Source organism: Hemibagrus wyckioides, linkage group LG12, assembly GCF_019097595.1.
Source record: "Hemibagrus wyckioides isolate EC202008001 linkage group LG12, SWU_Hwy_1.0, whole genome shotgun sequence".
Lineage (NCBI taxonomy): Eukaryota > Metazoa > Chordata > Actinopteri > Siluriformes > Bagridae > Hemibagrus > Hemibagrus wyckioides.
Window position 1 is genome coordinate 12223933 of NC_080721.1, and position 17138 is coordinate 12241070.

The 17138-nt window shown below is 44.0% G+C and overlaps 2 protein-coding genes across 3 annotated transcripts; both read right to left on the reverse strand.

The window, feature by feature from the left end:
* Positions 1 to 266: 266 nt before the first annotated feature.
* Positions 267 to 9180, reverse strand: csdc2b (cold shock domain containing C2, RNA binding b). The gene is made up of 4 exons (XM_058405340.1): positions 8970 to 9180; positions 5861 to 6172; positions 5278 to 5400; positions 267 to 4147 (listed from the first exon to the last, which is right to left on the reverse strand). The coding sequence occupies exons 2-4, from the start codon at positions 6016 to 6018 to the stop codon at positions 3985 to 3987; spliced, it is 444 nt and encodes a 147-aa protein (XP_058261323.1). The 5' UTR covers positions 6019 to 6172; positions 8970 to 9180; the 3' UTR covers positions 267 to 3984.
* A 1149-nt stretch (positions 9181 to 10329) lies between these two features.
* polr3h (polymerase (RNA) III (DNA directed) polypeptide H) lies at positions 10330 to 16165 on the reverse strand. 2 transcript variants are annotated; one of them, XM_058405338.1, is made up of 7 exons: positions 15993 to 16165; positions 15402 to 15520; positions 13282 to 13378; positions 12919 to 13092; positions 12553 to 12616; positions 12172 to 12406; positions 10330 to 10906 (listed from the first exon to the last, which is right to left on the reverse strand). In XM_058405338.1, exons 2-7 carry the CDS (start codon positions 15510 to 15512, stop codon positions 10856 to 10858), a joined length of 732 nt encoding a protein of 243 aa, XP_058261321.1. In that variant the 5' UTR covers positions 15513 to 15520; positions 15993 to 16165; the 3' UTR covers positions 10330 to 10855. The 2 variants fall into 2 exon arrangements, with proteins under 2 accessions (XP_058261321.1, XP_058261322.1); XM_058405339.1 differs by having other exon boundaries at positions 13006 to 13092; positions 15993 to 16161.
* Between the last annotated feature and the right edge of the window lie 973 nt (positions 16166 to 17138).

A 17138-nucleotide genomic window follows, 5' to 3' on the forward strand; every position in this document is an offset into this window, starting at 1 on the left:
GGAGAGACAGAAGAGAGATACAGAGTGTGAGACAGGAAAGAGAGAGAAACAGAGTGAGAGACAGAAAGAGAGATATAGAGAGTGCGAGACAGGAAAGAGAGAGAAATGGAGAGAGTGAGAGACAGAAAGACAGGGAGAGACAGAAGAGAGATACAGAGTGTGAGACAGAAAGAGAGAGAGAGAGAGAAAAGGAGAAGGTGGTGTAAAGCCTGCAGGAGGTATTTTTTCGGCCTTTTGAATGTTTTGTCAGCATCAGGAGTCAGAAATAAAAGAAAGTAATTTCAGCTTTATTCATGATTTCATGGTTACAGTTAAAGTTACAGTTAAAGCGTTAATGCTAACAGGGAGAGGAGATACTGCAGTCTCATCATTCCCATCAGTACTGTCTGCTCCTCCTCCTAACACCAGGAGACAGGACACAGGTCAGACAATGCACAAAAAAACAAACCCTTCTGTGGTCACTGCACACTCATGTACTGACAATACTGACCTCATGATGTGGAGGACAGAACTGGATTGGCTAATGAATTAATGGATTTTACTGACCAAGAAATAAACCAATATAAAAGATCTGCAATCAAAAAACGAATGTGTTACAGTCTCACTTTCTCTCTCTCACTCTCTCCTTCTATCTATCCATCCCTCCCTCGCTCTATCCTTCTATATATCCATCCCTCCCTCGCTCTATCCTTCTATATATCCATCCATCCCTCTCTGCCTCTATCTATCCATCCATCACTCTCTCCTTCTATATATCCATCCCTCCCTCGCTCTATCCTTCTATATATCCATCCCTCCCTCGCTCTATCCTTCTATATATCCATCCCTCCCTCGCTCTATCCTTCTATATATCCATCCATCCCTCTCTGCCTCTATCTATCCATCCATCCCTCTCTGCCTCTATCTATCCATCCATCACTCTCTCCTTCTATCTATCCATCCCTCCCTCGCTCTATCCTTCTATATATCCATCCCTCCCTCGCTCTATCCTTCTATATATCCATCCATCCCTCTCTGCCTCTATCTATCCATCCATCCCTCTCTGCCTCTATCTATCCATCCATCACTCTCTCCTTCTATCTATCCATCCCTCCCTCGCTCTATCCTTCTATATATCCATCCATCTATCCCTCACACTATCTATTCATCCAATCCTCAATCCCTCTACTTAAAATCCATCCCTCTCTGCCTCTATCTATCAATCCATCCCTCTCTGCCTCTATCTATCCATCCATCCCTCTCTGCCTCTATCTATCCATCCCTCCCTCTCTGCCTCTATCCATTCATCCTTCCCTCTCTCCCTCTATCTATCCATCCATCCCTCTCTTCCTCTATCCATCCATCCATCCCTCTCTGCCTCTATCTGTCCATCCATCCCTCTCTTCCTCTATCTATCCATCCATCCCTCTCTCCCTCTATCTATCAATCCATCTCTCTTTGCCTCTATCTGTCCATCCATCCCTCTCTTCCTCTATCCATCCATCCATCCCTCTCTGCCTCTATCTGTCCATCCATCCCTCTCTTCCTCTATTCATCCATCCATCCCTCTCTGCCTCTATCTATCCATCCCTCCCTCTCTGCCTCTATCCATCCATCCCTCTCTGCCTCTATCCATCCATCCCTTACTCTCTCCCTCTATCCATCCCTTGCTCTCTCACTCTATCTATCCATCTACCCCTCGCTCTCTCCCTCTATCCATCCACCCATCCTTCACGCCCTCCCTCTATCTATCCATCCATCCCTCTACTCCTTTTACCTATCCATCCATCCATCACTCTCTCCCTCTATTCATCCACCCATCCCTTGCTCTCTCTCTCTCTCTCTCTCTATCCATCCATCTCTCACTCTCTCCCTCTATCCATCCATCCATTTATCCATCCCTCACACCCTCCATCTATCTATCTATCTATCTATCTATCTATCTATCTATCTATCTATCTATCTATCTATCTATCTATCTATCTATCTATCTATCTATCTATCTATCTATCCCATCCCTCTCTCCCTCTATCTGTCGCATCCATCACATCCACCCGCCCTTCATATACAGGTCCTTACACACCCTTCCTCCCTCCTTCCCTCTTGGAGTGAGTCAGTTCAGATCATTTCCTCTTCCAGAAACAGAACTGAGAGAACACAAGCACTGCTTAAACTTAAATATTACACAACAAACTAACATGGAACTTGAACTCTTCCTCTTAAAAAGGGAAGTGAGGATTTTGCTGAGAGAGTAAACACATGTTGCTTTAGCTACTCTGAGAGAACTCCAGATCTCAGTGCTGTCTTTGGTCGAGTTTAAGGGAAAAATATTAACTCGTGTATGATTTTCGCTGTCCTGAACACGTTCCTGTGGAAAAAAACAGCTACAATGCGCTTACATTGGAGACTTCCTTAAATGGTAAGTTAATTTGGGGTGGTGGTAGCTCAAATGGTTAAGGCTCTGGGTTGTTGACCAGAAGATCAGGGTTCAAGCTTCAGCACCACCAAGCTGCCACTGTTTGCCCCCAACCCACCCTCCAGGGGCACTGCATCATGGCTGACCCTGTGCTCTGACCCCAAGGATATGTGAAGAAAGAATTTCACTGTGCTGTCATGTATATGTGACAAATAAAAGCAACTTAACTAAACACCCCTCTATGGAAAAATTCACCATCTCACCTACCCCAGGTGTTTGTTTCAAGACACTTTATTGAAATATTCATATTAGCGGCAGCTGCGCTACAGTCCGAGCTGCGGATACAGGAAACGAATCTGACCAATCAGACTGTTGTACAAGAAGCCGACGTCATTCATGCTGGAAAAATTAGGAATCGAGATGAAATGAGGAAGTGCGTCACAGGAGAGGGACTAATAAAATGTTTTATTTATTTCTTTTTATTAACTCACACGTAAATGACGCCTACACCAGCCACAGTGATCTGACCGGAGGGGGGGGATTTGGGGGGGGGGGATAAGTAAATAACTGAATCTAAACTAACCGAGTCGAGTCAGTCGAGTACAAAAACATGAAGAAATCAAATAAATACAAGGACAATGAAGCATAGAAAAGATGCATAGAAATTCTGTTGGAGGAACTGACTAGGTGCAGCAGTAGATTTAATTAGATATGCTCAGCTGAAGAGTTTCGACCGTGAGCTACTTTCACCATCGAGGTTCTACCAAATGATGAATCAACTACAGTTATATATAATGACAGTACCAGACATTTCAGGACTTCCTGTTGTGATCGCACTAGAAGTCTGATGCGAGTGAGACAGATTGCTTTTTTGTTTTTTGCTTCTTTTTTTTTGTTTTGTCAAAATCGGACTAGAAAATCCTGACCGTTTACCCTGAATCACTCCCGCTGGAATTCTGGGAGTTCTACTCAGTTTGGCAGTATGTTTGTTTTTGGGGTTTTCAAGTTTTGAGTGCAATATTCGTTTCAGTTCCCAGCATCATCTGCAACTGAATTCAGAATGCCAGCTCCACCCACCAAAAATGCAAACAAATAAATAAATTAACGAACATTAAAGGAAAAAAAGGCTAACATTTATGAGAAGGGGTTCGATCAGAAGACTCCAGGAAGTCCCGAGTCATTACTTTGTCTTTCACAGTTTTTTAGTTTGACCCTGGTTCCCTTCTCTTTAAGGTTTACTTCTTTACGCTCATCGGTCACGGAGGAAATCCAATCACGTTTTATTTTTTATTCCCGCAATCTCTGTATTCGTCTGTTCTGCTCTCTTCCTCTCTTTCTGCTTCCTGTTGCTACTTTTAAATAATGAAATATTTCTTCACACCTTCTCTCTCTCTCTCTTACTTTTCTCAATCACACTTTACCGAAGCTCAACTACATCATTACATTCCTTCTCCTTCCTCACCTCCATCCTTCTCCACCTGCAGTGTTCCGACTTCAGCAAAAAAAAAAAACAAAGAAAAAGAAAAAACAAAGACCTCCCCGATTCAGCTCCAGTCCAGGCCAAAAGGACAGCAGGCCGAGGTGGAGCCTTAGGAGCTGATGATCTTGCCGGACCAGGTCTCGTGCTTCGTTCCGGGGTTCAGATGCGTGATGATCACCTCCACGGCCTGTACCTTCTGGTTCTTCGGTGGGATGGGACACACTTTATACGTCACCTCGTCGCCCTCCGCAGGAACGTACTCGCCCTCGATGCTGCATGGAAGAGAAAACCGTCGTTCATGCTCTGAGGGAAGCTGCTACAAAAAACAGCCAGTGATCTTCAGCGACAGGAGGCAAAGTGGGCGGGGCTAGAAACGCAATTACGGGCTTGAACTGTTTAATTTATCCAAAATAAACCACGACTTGTGTTTTAATTAGCTACCCAATGCAGATTTAGCCACTTGTTATGCAGTTCGTGGATATCGCATTAGCCTGGTGCTATGAGTGAAACCATGACAACCGGAGCAAAGCAAGTAATCAGTGCCAGAGTGAGTGCAGCATGAGGAGTACAACATATAAGAAATACAAGCAATCACACTATCAAGCAAGATCAATGTTTGTTTATCCTTCCAAGAAGGGCTAATGAGTAGTTATGTGAATTTATTAAACTGACAATTTTCATGCAGTACTATGTACTAGCGCTTACTGTAACAGCAGTTTTTTTATCTGTGTGGCAATACACTCTATTGCCAAAAGTTTTGGGACACCCCTCCAAATCTTTGAGGTGTTGATTTTCAGGGGTTGGGCTCGGCCCCTTAGTTCCAGTGAAAGGAACTCTTAATGCTTCAGCTTCATACCAAGACATTTTGGACAATCTTTGTGGGAACAGTTTGGGGATGACCCCTTCCTGTTCCAACATGACTGCACACCAATGACCAAAGCAAGGTCCATAAAGACATGGATGAGTGAGTTTGGTGTGGAGGAACTTGACTGGCCTGCACAGAGTCCTGACCTCAACCCCATAGAACACCTTTGGGATGAATTAGAGCAGAGACTGTGAGCCAGGCCAAAACTGGGACGTCTGCCTTTACATGCACATGAAGGCTTTCCACAAGGTTTAGGAATGTGTTTATGGGAATTTTTTGAACATTCTTCTAGAAGCACATTTGTGAGGTCAGGCACTGATGTTGGATGAGAAGGCCTGACTCACAGTCTCCGAACTAAGGAACCGGAACTAAGGGGCCGAGCCCAACCCCTGAATTCAATGATTTGGAGGTGTGTCCCAAAACTTTTGCCAATATAGTGTATGTTCAGGTTCACTATCTTGTCTTAGGTCCTGACAGGGGCAACCATGTTTTGGGCTTCAATTGATCAGTGGATGATTACCAGAGCTCTCGACTCACTCTGAGATGTGGACGAAGATGTCTTCTCCACCATTAGCAGGTTTAATGTATCCATGTCCCTGTGACCTCGAGAAGTTCTTACATACGCCCTTAAACACGGGACCTGAGTTCGCCCGCACCGTGCTGGAGACGGAAGAGAAGAAGAAAACAGAAAGTTAAAGACTGTGTGCACTGTACACACACCCACACACACACACAATGCCAGTATTGACGCAAGCACACAATACCATACACAAACCCAGCAGCAGATACTATACGTTTGTTACAGAAATAATCTCTTCTCATTCACATAAAAGGTGTCACGTCCGCCCCAGATCCTGTCCTTGTTGACCCTTCACACTCTCTGTTTGCCCTACAGGGCACTTAGAAAAAGAGGACATGCCCAATTTGTAGCAAGCTGAAGTGGTTGAAACGAAAGCTGCTCTTTTTATAATGAACACTGGGACAATGATTTAATATGAAACCGGAAAATAACCCTCTGGTTTTTATTTGCTTATTACTGCATTATTACTGATTAGTAGTTTTGGCTACTAATAGTAAATGATATTGTGTGTGTGTGTGTGTGTGTGATTCAGCTCCTTACGCAGAGTAAGTGCGAGTGCGCTTGGTGGGCAGAGGGCTGGGCAGATCCCCTACTTTCTCCCACACGTGGCTGCCTTCCCTCATGAAGGGGAACGAGATGGATTGAGACCCAGAGCTCGGCGAGCGCAGGGACGACTCGTTCAGCTCCGGTTCCGCCATGCTTCAAGTGTGTGTGTGTGTGTGCCCTTGTGTTCACCGCTGGACTGGTTAGACCTGGGTGAAGCCTCTGAGGATTCGTTTGGCCAGGTGTTTACGATGGCAGACCAGCTGAGTGGTGACTGGCGTTATGAACACATAAATCCTGGCAGAAATCCTGCAACACACACACACACGGGGGGTAGAGAGAGAGAAAGAGAGAGAGAGAGAGAGAGGGATACAGAGAGAGAGAGAGAGACAGAGAGAGAGAGAGAGAGAGAGAGAGAGAGAGACAGAGAAAGGGAGGAGGAGAGACAGACAGAGAGAGAGAAAGAGAGAGAGAGAAATAGAGAGATGATAAAGATGAGTTCCAGTTATAGTAATTAAATACATATGATCAGGATCAGTAGGACTTGTCTGAGGAGATCATTTGGATATGTCGCTTTCAGAAGATTTGAATACACATAACATGCAAAAGAAATATTCCTCTGATGCTCGCTAACATGAACGTGAACGTAAATTAGTCACAAACTACATGGACGAGCGCTGTGTGCGCTCCTGCTCCATGAGGTCTCGTAGAGCGTGAGAACTTTTGCGGAGACATCATGGTCCAGTGTGAGTGTGCAGTCAGAGATCATGTCTCTTGCAGGACAACATACACAGAAGCTTATTTAGCCTCAGGTTAGCCTCCGTGTGGAACAGCCTGTTCAGGCAGCTTGTTTTTGTGTGCATCGATGAGGAAAAAAATACTTTGTTGTTGGCGGCATAAACAAAGCGGCATTGTGCGCCACAGTACGCTGGTGTGTTTACATGCAGGCCGCTTCGCTCCCATGTGAACGTGTGGCACGGCGCACAACACTGGCCATTGTTTCCGGGGACACAGTGTGCGGCGTCTTCGGTCAGCAGCGTGGAGATGAACAACAAGACTGTGCTGAGGGATTTCTCTCATCCTTTCCTTTCCAAATCTGTCAGGAGGAGCCACATGAGTAAGAGCAGGAAAAAGGAGTGTGTCCCAAACACTGGTCACTCTCATCAAGAAATGAGTAGCCAAATGACTAATAAGTGGTATAGTGGCCAGTGGGCTATAGACAGGAGGGCATTGAGTTTCAAATCACAGACCTGAGAACCTGCCACTGTTAAACCACTGACCAAGACACTCTCAAGTGTCAAATAAGCTACATGAGTTAGCTTGATACTGAAAGATTAGGGTCACTTTGTACAACCTTTGAAAAGGGGGTGGGGCTTACACTCAGAGTGACATCACCACTTCATTGCCACAAGACACAGAAAGTAAATAAACAGCTGACGGAAATGATGCAGGCTAAAGATTCTGAGGTTATAACCCTAGCACAGTTTAAGGATCTAAGCGTTCTCAGATGTTTAGGTGTGGACCACCAATTTTTGTAAAAAGCATCTTCCGATCTATCCGGATTAATGTGACGAACAATAAAGCAAACACCTGTGTATGCAGAATAAATCCTGAAGGTTAAAAAGAGCTGTTTAGTTTCTTCTCCACACTTAATGTTCCTGGGATAGACTCCCAAATCCACCGTGACCCTAACCAGGGTAAGGTACTTATTTCAGAAAGAATGAGTTCATTCAGAACGAGTAATTCAGCAGGAGACCGCCCTGTGGGATGCAGCTAGACTGGAGTTCACCTCACTCACTCAGGATAAAAGCATCCTCCAAATGCTTCCTGGTACGCCGTCAATATCCTGCCCTTACACTGACCAGGCATAACATTATGACCAGCTGCCTAATAATGTGTTGGTGATGCCAAAACAGCCCTGACCCGTCCTGCACTGTGTATCCTGACCCCTTTCTATCAGAACCAGCATTAACTTCTTCAGCAATTTGAGCAACAGTAGCTCGTCTGTTGGATCGGATCACACGGGCCAGCCTTCGCACAATGAGCCTTGACCGCCCATGACCATGCCACCGGTTCACCACTGATCCTTCCTTGATCCTTCCTTTGAGAGATACTGACCACTGCAGACCGGGAACACCTCCACAAGAGCTGCAGTTTTGGAGATGCTCTGATCCAGTGGTCTAGCCATCACAATTTGGCCCTTCATCAAACTCAAAGCTCGAATCCTTACGCTTGTCCATTTTTCCTGCTTCTAACATCAACTTTGAGGACAAAATGTTGATTTGCTGCTCTAATATATCCCACCCACTAACAGGTGCCATGATGAGGAGATCATCAGTCTTATTCACTTCACCGGTCAGTGGTCAGAATGCTATGGCTGACCGGTGTATGATCCTTTCATTTGGTACAGAGGGGGTTTAAACAGACCAGGACCGAGACACGCTGCTAAATCATTGTCCAAGGTTACAGGACTTCGGTGTTTGACGTCATTACCAGCTGGTGAAATACTGGCAGCGTTCTGACGTCATTGCAGGGAGAAGAAAAAGAAGTCACGACTTGGCTTGCTAAATATTAAATCATAATGATGGATCATATACATTTATATACAAATATATATATAAAAACAGACATTATGTTCAATCATACCTAACAAAAAAACGTGATAACGAAGGATACATGCTTAAAAATAAAACCAAAACAAAACAAAGCGAAAAAAAGAGGATGTACCGGATGCACAATCCCTGCACTTTCTGCTCGGTGGACAGTCGTTAAATAAATAAATAAATAAATAAATAAACACTGTGTTGTTGTTGTTGTTTTTCACACGATTCAGTTTGTGTGGTTCTCTGTAGAGAAATCCGATGGTGTAGCTTAGCAACATCAGCCCCTCTTTCCAGAACCTTCGCACGCGCGTGAGACAAAACGAAGAAGAGGGAAGAAACGGCGATTTGGTTTTAATATAGAAATTCGCAGGCAAAATGACCTCTGTTTGAGCTTTTGGTCATCTTTCAATCTCGTCTACTATCAAAATTGAGGAAATCATAACAGGAAATCTTGTAATTTTCTTTTTATTCCCAACGAATAAGCATCCCGTTAGTGTACTTACGCTTTTTTATTAAGATGTCGCTCACTGAGGCGTGAACCGAGCTCCTAGACTCATCGGTCTTCTTACACACACGTTCACACACCGTTATGTAACATTAACCCAACTCTGTTTGTGTGTGTGTGTGTGTGTGTGTGTGCTCCCGTGACGATGCGCGAGGCAAAAGGCTGCGTCCCAAATCGCTCACACTGAATGATAGTCGATTCCCCAAAAAAGATTCGATTCTTTCATTTCACGCGCAGGAGCTTTGGGAGTCGATTCCACACAGCGAATTTGATTCGGCTCTGATGTACACCACACAGCCAAACCCTGACCATCACACCCATATGTGCGGCTTTTCTCTTTCTCTTTCCTTCCTTATCACAAAGTTAGAAGCAGACAGTCGTATAGAATGTGTCTGTATGCTGTAATATTTCAAGTTTCCCTTCATTGCGACTAAAAGATAAATCTGTTCCAGCATGACAGTGCCCATGTGCACAAAGCAAGCTCCATGAAGACATGGTGTGTTTATTCATTAGTGCAAGAATATAAACATTACCTGTGGCACAAAAACGTGGCAGCTAAAATGGAGGCTATAAGCTTCATTGCTTGTTAGCTACACTGTATTGCCAATAGTTTTGGGACGTCTGCCTTTACCTGCACATGACTGTAATATGGAGTTGTCCCGCCCTTTACAGTTATAACAGCTTCAACTCTTCTGGGAAGGCTTTCCACAAGGTTTAGGAGTGTGTTTATGGGAATTTTTGACCATTCCTCTAGAAGTGCATTTGTGAGGTCAGGCACTGATGTTGGACGAGAAGGTCTGGCTCACAGTCTCCGCTCTAATTCATCCCAAAGGTGTTCTATGGGGTTGAGGTCAGGACTCTGTGCAGGCCAGTCAAGTTCCTCCACACCAAACTCACTCATCCATGTCTTTATGGACCTTGCTTTGGTCACTGGTGTGCAGTCATGTTGGAACAGGAAGCGGTCATCCCCAAACTGTTCCCACAAAGAGCATGAAATTGTCCAAAATGTCTTGGCATGAAGCTGAAGCATTAAGAGTTCCTTTCACTGGAACTAAGTGGTCGAGCCCAACACCTGAACTCAATTCAATTGGAGGGGTGTCCCAATACTTTTGCCATTTTAGTGCACTTTATTCTCGTCGCTCTAGTTCAAAATGAAAGAAGCAAACGTCTTAGCTGATTGACGACATTTTGGTTAAAATGAACCTTTATGTTTATCTTTATTTTGTTTTAATTATTATAATCTCATCCTCTTAGTGTTAAGACTGACTGTAATTCAGGCAGTGTGTGAGATGCTAACTGGTGGTCATTAGCGTCCATTCCTAACTGTGGTGAAAAAAGTAAATCTCAGACTCAGGGTGTAACGTTAAGAAGAAAATACCTTTTTTGCTTTATTTTATAATCAGCAACTCATTGACACACAGTAATCAATCAACATGGACCTGCAACTGAGATCATGTGGATATTAAAGCAAAATAAATATAATTTTTCCACACAGTAAGACACACAAGCTGGGGTTGTTTCACACCAAATGACTGAAACAGAATATCATTAACGCACTGTTTTGTAAACGATGATGTAGATTTTCCCGAGACACGGGAATGTGATGAACCTCGGCTCATGTCCACGTGGCAACGTTTCACCGATTGGTCCGTCGAGCTGCCGGTCAAAAATCCAATAGAGTTTCAAACGTCGATACAAACTGAGGTCAGAGTTGAGAAGTGCCGGAGAGACACTGTGGTGTGGCCCCTGATGAACACAGTGTACATTTAGGATGTCAGCCTAAAGCAGCAGAACAAACAGGAGTGACTCCATCTCTCTGGTGCCTGATGTCGAATAACAGAGTGACTGATGAGCAGATCTCCACCACAGAGCACTGAGTGTCATCTAGCTGCTCCACCATGACAGCAGACCCAGTCCTGGCTCACTGATGGAAGCCTGCACAAGTGAAGAACTCAATTAAAATCCTAGAGCAGGATTCATAAATGAGTAAACACAAACAAGCAAACAACATCTGTGTTCTGTGCTACCTCCAGGATCTCTAACTTAACTAGGAGTGTTTTTCAGAAGGAAGGAGGAGGCCCACAGGAGAGACTGGTAAAGTCCGTTACATATACATAACATTATGACCAGTGAGAGGTGAAGTGAATAAGACTGATTATCTCCTCATCATGGCACCTGTTAGTGGGTGGGATATATTAGGCAGCAAGTGAACATTTTGTCCTCAAAGTTGATGTTAGAAGCAGGAAAAATGGACAAGTGTAAGGATTTGAGTGAGTTTGATGAAGGGACAAATTGTGATGGCTAGACCACTGGATCAGAGCATCTCCAAAACTGCAGCTCTTGTGGGGTGTTCCCGGTCTGCAGTGGTCAGTATCTATCAAAAGTGGTCCAAGGAAGGAACAGTGGTGAACCGGCGAAAGGGTCATGGGCGGTCAAGGCTCATTGATGGACGTGGCGAGCGAAGGCTGGCCCGTGTGATCCGATCCAACAGACTGACAGAGCTACTGTTGCTCAAGAAGGTAATGCTGGTTCTGATAGAAAGGTGTCAGAATACACAGTGCAGGACGGGGCAGGGCACCAACACAATATTAGGCAGGTGGTCATAATGTTATGCCTGGTTGGTGTAACACTGTGATTTGCTGCTGCACTACTGACTGTGCTGCTGTTCTAGAAAGAGAATCGGCGTTGTCCGAATGGCACAGAATCCTTTAATTGAACAGCGGAATAATGCGACACAGACGCAAAACAGTGATTCAAATCAATATGACGAAGAGGCTCTCTAGCCGTCTCAGATTGTTTACAGCTGACCTCGGCTCGGGACTAAAAGCAGTACTTAACCCCGATGTGCTGAGCTCGCTAATAACGACCGGATGCAGATACGGTACACGTGTCAGGTGTTGCTCAGGTCCCTCAGCGATATTAGACACAAAACGGAACAATTAAAAAAATCGTTATCCCTGTGTGTAAGAGAACGAGGCAGATTGAGAAAAACGGCTTTATGACGTGTCCAAATGAAAAGAGGAAACTTTTTGGAAAAATTTTTTAAAAAATGAGCAGTTGTTTCTTCGGAGGATGTTCTATCATCTGAGTGATGTTAGATTTCTGATTAGAGACCTGACAAACATCCAGATGCAAAAAATAGAGGGTGCAGCATCACTCAGATCTGAACCTGTGTGTGTGTGTGTGTGTGTGTGGTTCACCATAAGCGTGTAGGGAGACTCTTTCTTCTGTGTCCCCTCGTCTGTATTGGTTGCAGGCGCCGCGCCAGCCGTTTTAGCAGGAGCCTCGGGCTCTTTGGTGGGCCCGGTGGGAGACGTATCCAAGAAGAACTCATCCACGACCCGGAAGCGGATCTCCTCTCCCTGGTCCATGTAGAGGTCGTGAGCTCCTTCGTCTGTCTCGTACTCCCACACCCACACCTGCTCGCCTTCGTCGCTACGGCCCGGGCGTCAAGGAGCAAAGCACTGCCTGCTATTAATTTCAACACCATCGACACTGATCAGATATCATTTACCCATCACACACACCACTACTGCGTTAGCTTCATTCATTCATTCATTCTATATGCATTAGCAGGATACAACTTAGCAGGCTGCTGTAAGGACTCAGGTGGGATCAGGATGTCGTCGAAGAATCCGAGGGTCACTGTCAAACACACACACTTTGTTAATATTTATATCCCTGAGGAATAACAGATTCACAGAAATCCAGGAAGCCTCCTACAGCTGAATCGAGGAAACAGGGGTGCAGACATCCAAGTTTAAGCTTTCAAAACACAATAATAACAATACTAATGAGATGAGCTGCTGTATGAGATGCGACATTTCACCTTGTACAAACATGCCAGAGAAAGCAGTTCCCACCATTCTGCAGCAAACACACCAGACAGACTCGTTACTGGTTCAGCTGGTGAAGCAACCTGCTGTTTTCTAGCAAACTAAACTCACGTAAACAAAGCTGTCCAGGAGGTCTAACAGCTGAAGAAAAAGAGGATGGAAGAGCGAGTGAAGGGTTTTTTTGCTGGATAATCTCACCATACACTCCTTCCTGGCTGCAGTATTTGATCTTCCCGACCAGAACCTCGTCCAGAAACGGGTGAAACACCACATACCTGAAGTGCACTGTGATGGGGAAACATAAAAAAACACATTTATACTTGTTTCATGACTTAAATAAAAAGCCTTGAGGATAAATCCACATGAAAATGGCAGACAGGAAGTGAAAATGTACGCTCTCTTTGTTTCTAACGGTTCCTCACGTTCCTGTCCTTTGAAGATTCGTTCACCAAATACACTGTGAAGTGGGAGTACCTTTAGTGTGCGAGGCTCCGTCCCCGGGGAATATGTAAGAGTCCTCCAGTTTAGTGATGTCATACAGGCAGATACACAAGCCTACGTTATACACCACCTGGATAAAGAGGAGACACACTGAAGCATTACAAACATCAGCAAAGCAACAGCCTCACTCACGACAGCAATAACACACCTGATACAGTTCTACTGCTTCAGCTCCAGACGAGCTGCCGGATTCTCTATCCTGATTGGTCAGAAGGACGTGGTATTCTAGAGCAGCCGCTCAGACAGTAATGCAGGTTTATATGAATGAGCTCGCTCTTATACGTCATCCTTTACACACTGACTCACTGCACAGATTTCCCTTCTATTTCTATTAACTGTACTGTTTTTATTCTAGCTTTATGCCTCGGACAGCTGAAAAGCGTTCATGTCCTAGCGTGTTTGATTACGTATGTGAAAAAATAACATTTTAATTTGACTTGAATCCGTGTGGAATCACTAATGAGGTTAAAACATGGAAGGAGCCTCCAGTGTCAATGCTTCATAACTCAGAGGTGTGACGTCCCACATCTTCAGAAGACTTAAAGGACCCGTTTGAGTGCTCAGGATCAGACCTGCGCTCTGGAACAGACCAACGCTCGGGATCAGACCGGCGCTCGGGAGCAGACCGGCAGTCTGGATCAGACCAATGCTCAGGATCCGACCAACACTAAAGATCCGACCAACACTAAAGATCCGACCAACACTAAAGATCCGACCAACACTAAAGATCCGACCAACACTAAGGATCCGACCAACACTAAGGATCCGACCAACACTAAGGATCCGACCAACACTAAGGATCAGACCTACACTAAGGATCAGACCTACACTAAGGATCCGACCAACACTAAAGATCCGACCAACACTAAAGATCCGACCAACACTAAAGATCCGACCTACACTAAAGATCAGACCTACACTAAAGATCAGACCTACACTAAAGATCAGACCTACACTAAGGATCAGACCTACACTAAAGATCCGACCTACACTAAAGATCAGACCTACACTAAAGATCCGACCAACACTAAAGATCAGACCTACACTAAAGATCAGACCTACACTAAGGATCCGACCAACACTAAAGATCAGACCAACACTAAAGATCAGACCAACACTAAAGATCAGACCTACACTAAAGATCAGACCTACACTAAAGATCAGACCTACACTAAGGATCCGACCAACACTAAAGATCAGACCTACACTAAAGATCAGACCTACACTAAAGATCAGACCTACACTAAAGATCAGACCTACACTAAGGATCCGACCAACACTAAAGATCAGACCTACACTAAAGATCAGACCTACACTAAAGATCCGACCTACACTAAAGATCCGACCTACACTAAAGATCCGACCTACACTAAAGATCCGACCTACACTAAGGATCCGACCAACACTAAAGATCAGACCAACACTAAAGATCAGACCAACACTAAAGATCAGACCTACACTAAAGATCAGACCTACACTAAAGATCAGACCTACACTAAGGATCCGAGCAACACTAAAGATCAGACCAACACTAAAGATCAGACCTACACTAAAGATCAGACCTACACTAAAGATCAGACCTACACTAAAGATCAGACCTACACTAAAGATCCGACCAACACTAAAGATCTGACCAACACTAAAGATCAGACCTACACTAAAGATCAGACCTACACTAAAGATCAGACCTACACTAAAGATCAGACCAACACTAAGGATCAGACCAACACTAAGGATCCGACCAACACTAAGGATCCGACCAACACTAAGGATCCGACCAACACTAAGGATCCGACCAACACTAAAGATCAGACCTACACTAAAGATCAGACCTACACTAAAGATCAGACCTACACTAAAGATCCGACCAACACTAAGGATCCGACCAACACTAAGGATCCGACCAACACTAAAGATCAGACCAACACTCAGGATCAGACCAACACTAAAGATCAGACCTACACTAAAGATCAGACCAACACTCAGGATCAGACCAACACTAAAGATCAGACCAACACTAAAGATCAGACCAACACTAAAGATCAGACCAACACTCAGGATCAGACGCTATTCTGACCATAAGCATGACTAACCTTGTTGGCCAGTTTCTTGTTGAGCTCCTCCGCGATGGCGTCGTTCAGCTGCCGATGGAAATTCCATGGAGGAATCCGTACAGTGTCGATCATCTCAACCAACACGAACATCCTTCACCCTGCACACACATTCACACACACTTAGACCTCTGAAATACCTAATTATCCAACTGATCATTTCTAACACCAATAAAATCCCACCTGATGTACTTCACTAGGGGATGGCATTAACAAAATCAAGGTTTTTAACAGATAAAAAGCAGGTTCTAATTCACAACCTAGTCCCTAGTCCCTATAGAGGTGCAGATATAAAGCTTTATACACCCTATGTAGTGCACTAGACATCACACAGAACAAACATAGAATATGGGATAGAGACACAACATTTAGCGTGCAAATAAACACAAATAACTAACTAAAAGCAAACAAACAAATAAAACTGACACTTAAACTTATTAAATAATATTATTAATCACAAACTCTGCAGATTACAGTACCATTATTTATGTAATAAAAACTGATGGCATTTCAACATGCTAACACATGCTAACAAAGTTAGCTAACCAGTTAAACACTTTCCTTTCCACCCACCTTTTTTCCTCCTTATTTAGAGAAGAGACTTAACACTCTAATAAAAATGATTTTTGAGCTACATCGCGTTTTAATCGTGTTTTTATTTACGTTAAACTGCCATTACAGTGCACCGCTAACATACAGAGGCGTAAAGGGAAAGAAACGTGTTGTGCAGTGGTCAAGTTACGACAGTGTTCCACGATTTACGGCAATAGGTAAGCCAATCAATCGCTTAGTTGTTTTCCCGTGAGAGAGAGAGAGAGAGAGAGAGAGAGAGAGAGAGAATCTGGTCGTCATGGTAACATAAGTGCGAGTACTATTTTAATGAAAGTGTAAATGTTCACACTATTTATGAGGAATTAATAAATAAGAAAATGTAAATATATAACAGACAGAATTTCTACCAGTCTTTTTTATCAGACCCTAAACAATTATTGTCTCCGACATAAAAACACACTTTTTTTCCAGACTCTGTGCTTTGCCTTTTTTCCGTTCTTTCTACTATAAACTTTCGTTTCAGTACTCCTGCTTATACAATAAGGATAATATTTGTGTTAAACATTAAAATAGATATTTTATTTTTACATACATATTTTTATCTATGCATTTTCCCTTCCCTGCTCTTCCCTTCCCTTCTATTCCCTTCTATTCCCATCTCTTCTCATCCCTTCCCTTCTATTCCCATCTCTTCTCATCCCTTCCCTTCTATTCCCATCTCTTCATCTGTTCATCCATTCCCTTCTCATCCCTTCCCTTCTATTCCCATACCTTCTCTTCTCATTCCTTCCCTTCTATTCCCATCTCTTTATCTTTTCATCCCTTCCCTTCTATTCCCATCCTTTCCCTTCTCTTCTCATCCCTTCCCTTCTATTCCCATCTCTTCTCATCCCTTCCCTTCTATTCCCATCTCTTCTCTTCCCTTCCCTTCTATTCCCATCTCTTCTCATCCCTTCCCTTCTATTCCCATCTCTTCTCATCCCTTCCCTTCTATTCCCATCTCTTCATCTGTTCCTCCATTCCCTTCTCATCATCCCTTCCCTTCTATTCCCATCTCTTCTCATCCCTTCCCTTCTATTCCCATCTCTTCATCTGTTCATCCATTCCCTTCTCTTCCCTTCCCTTCTATTCCCATCTCTTCTCATCCCTTCCCTTCCCTTCTATTCC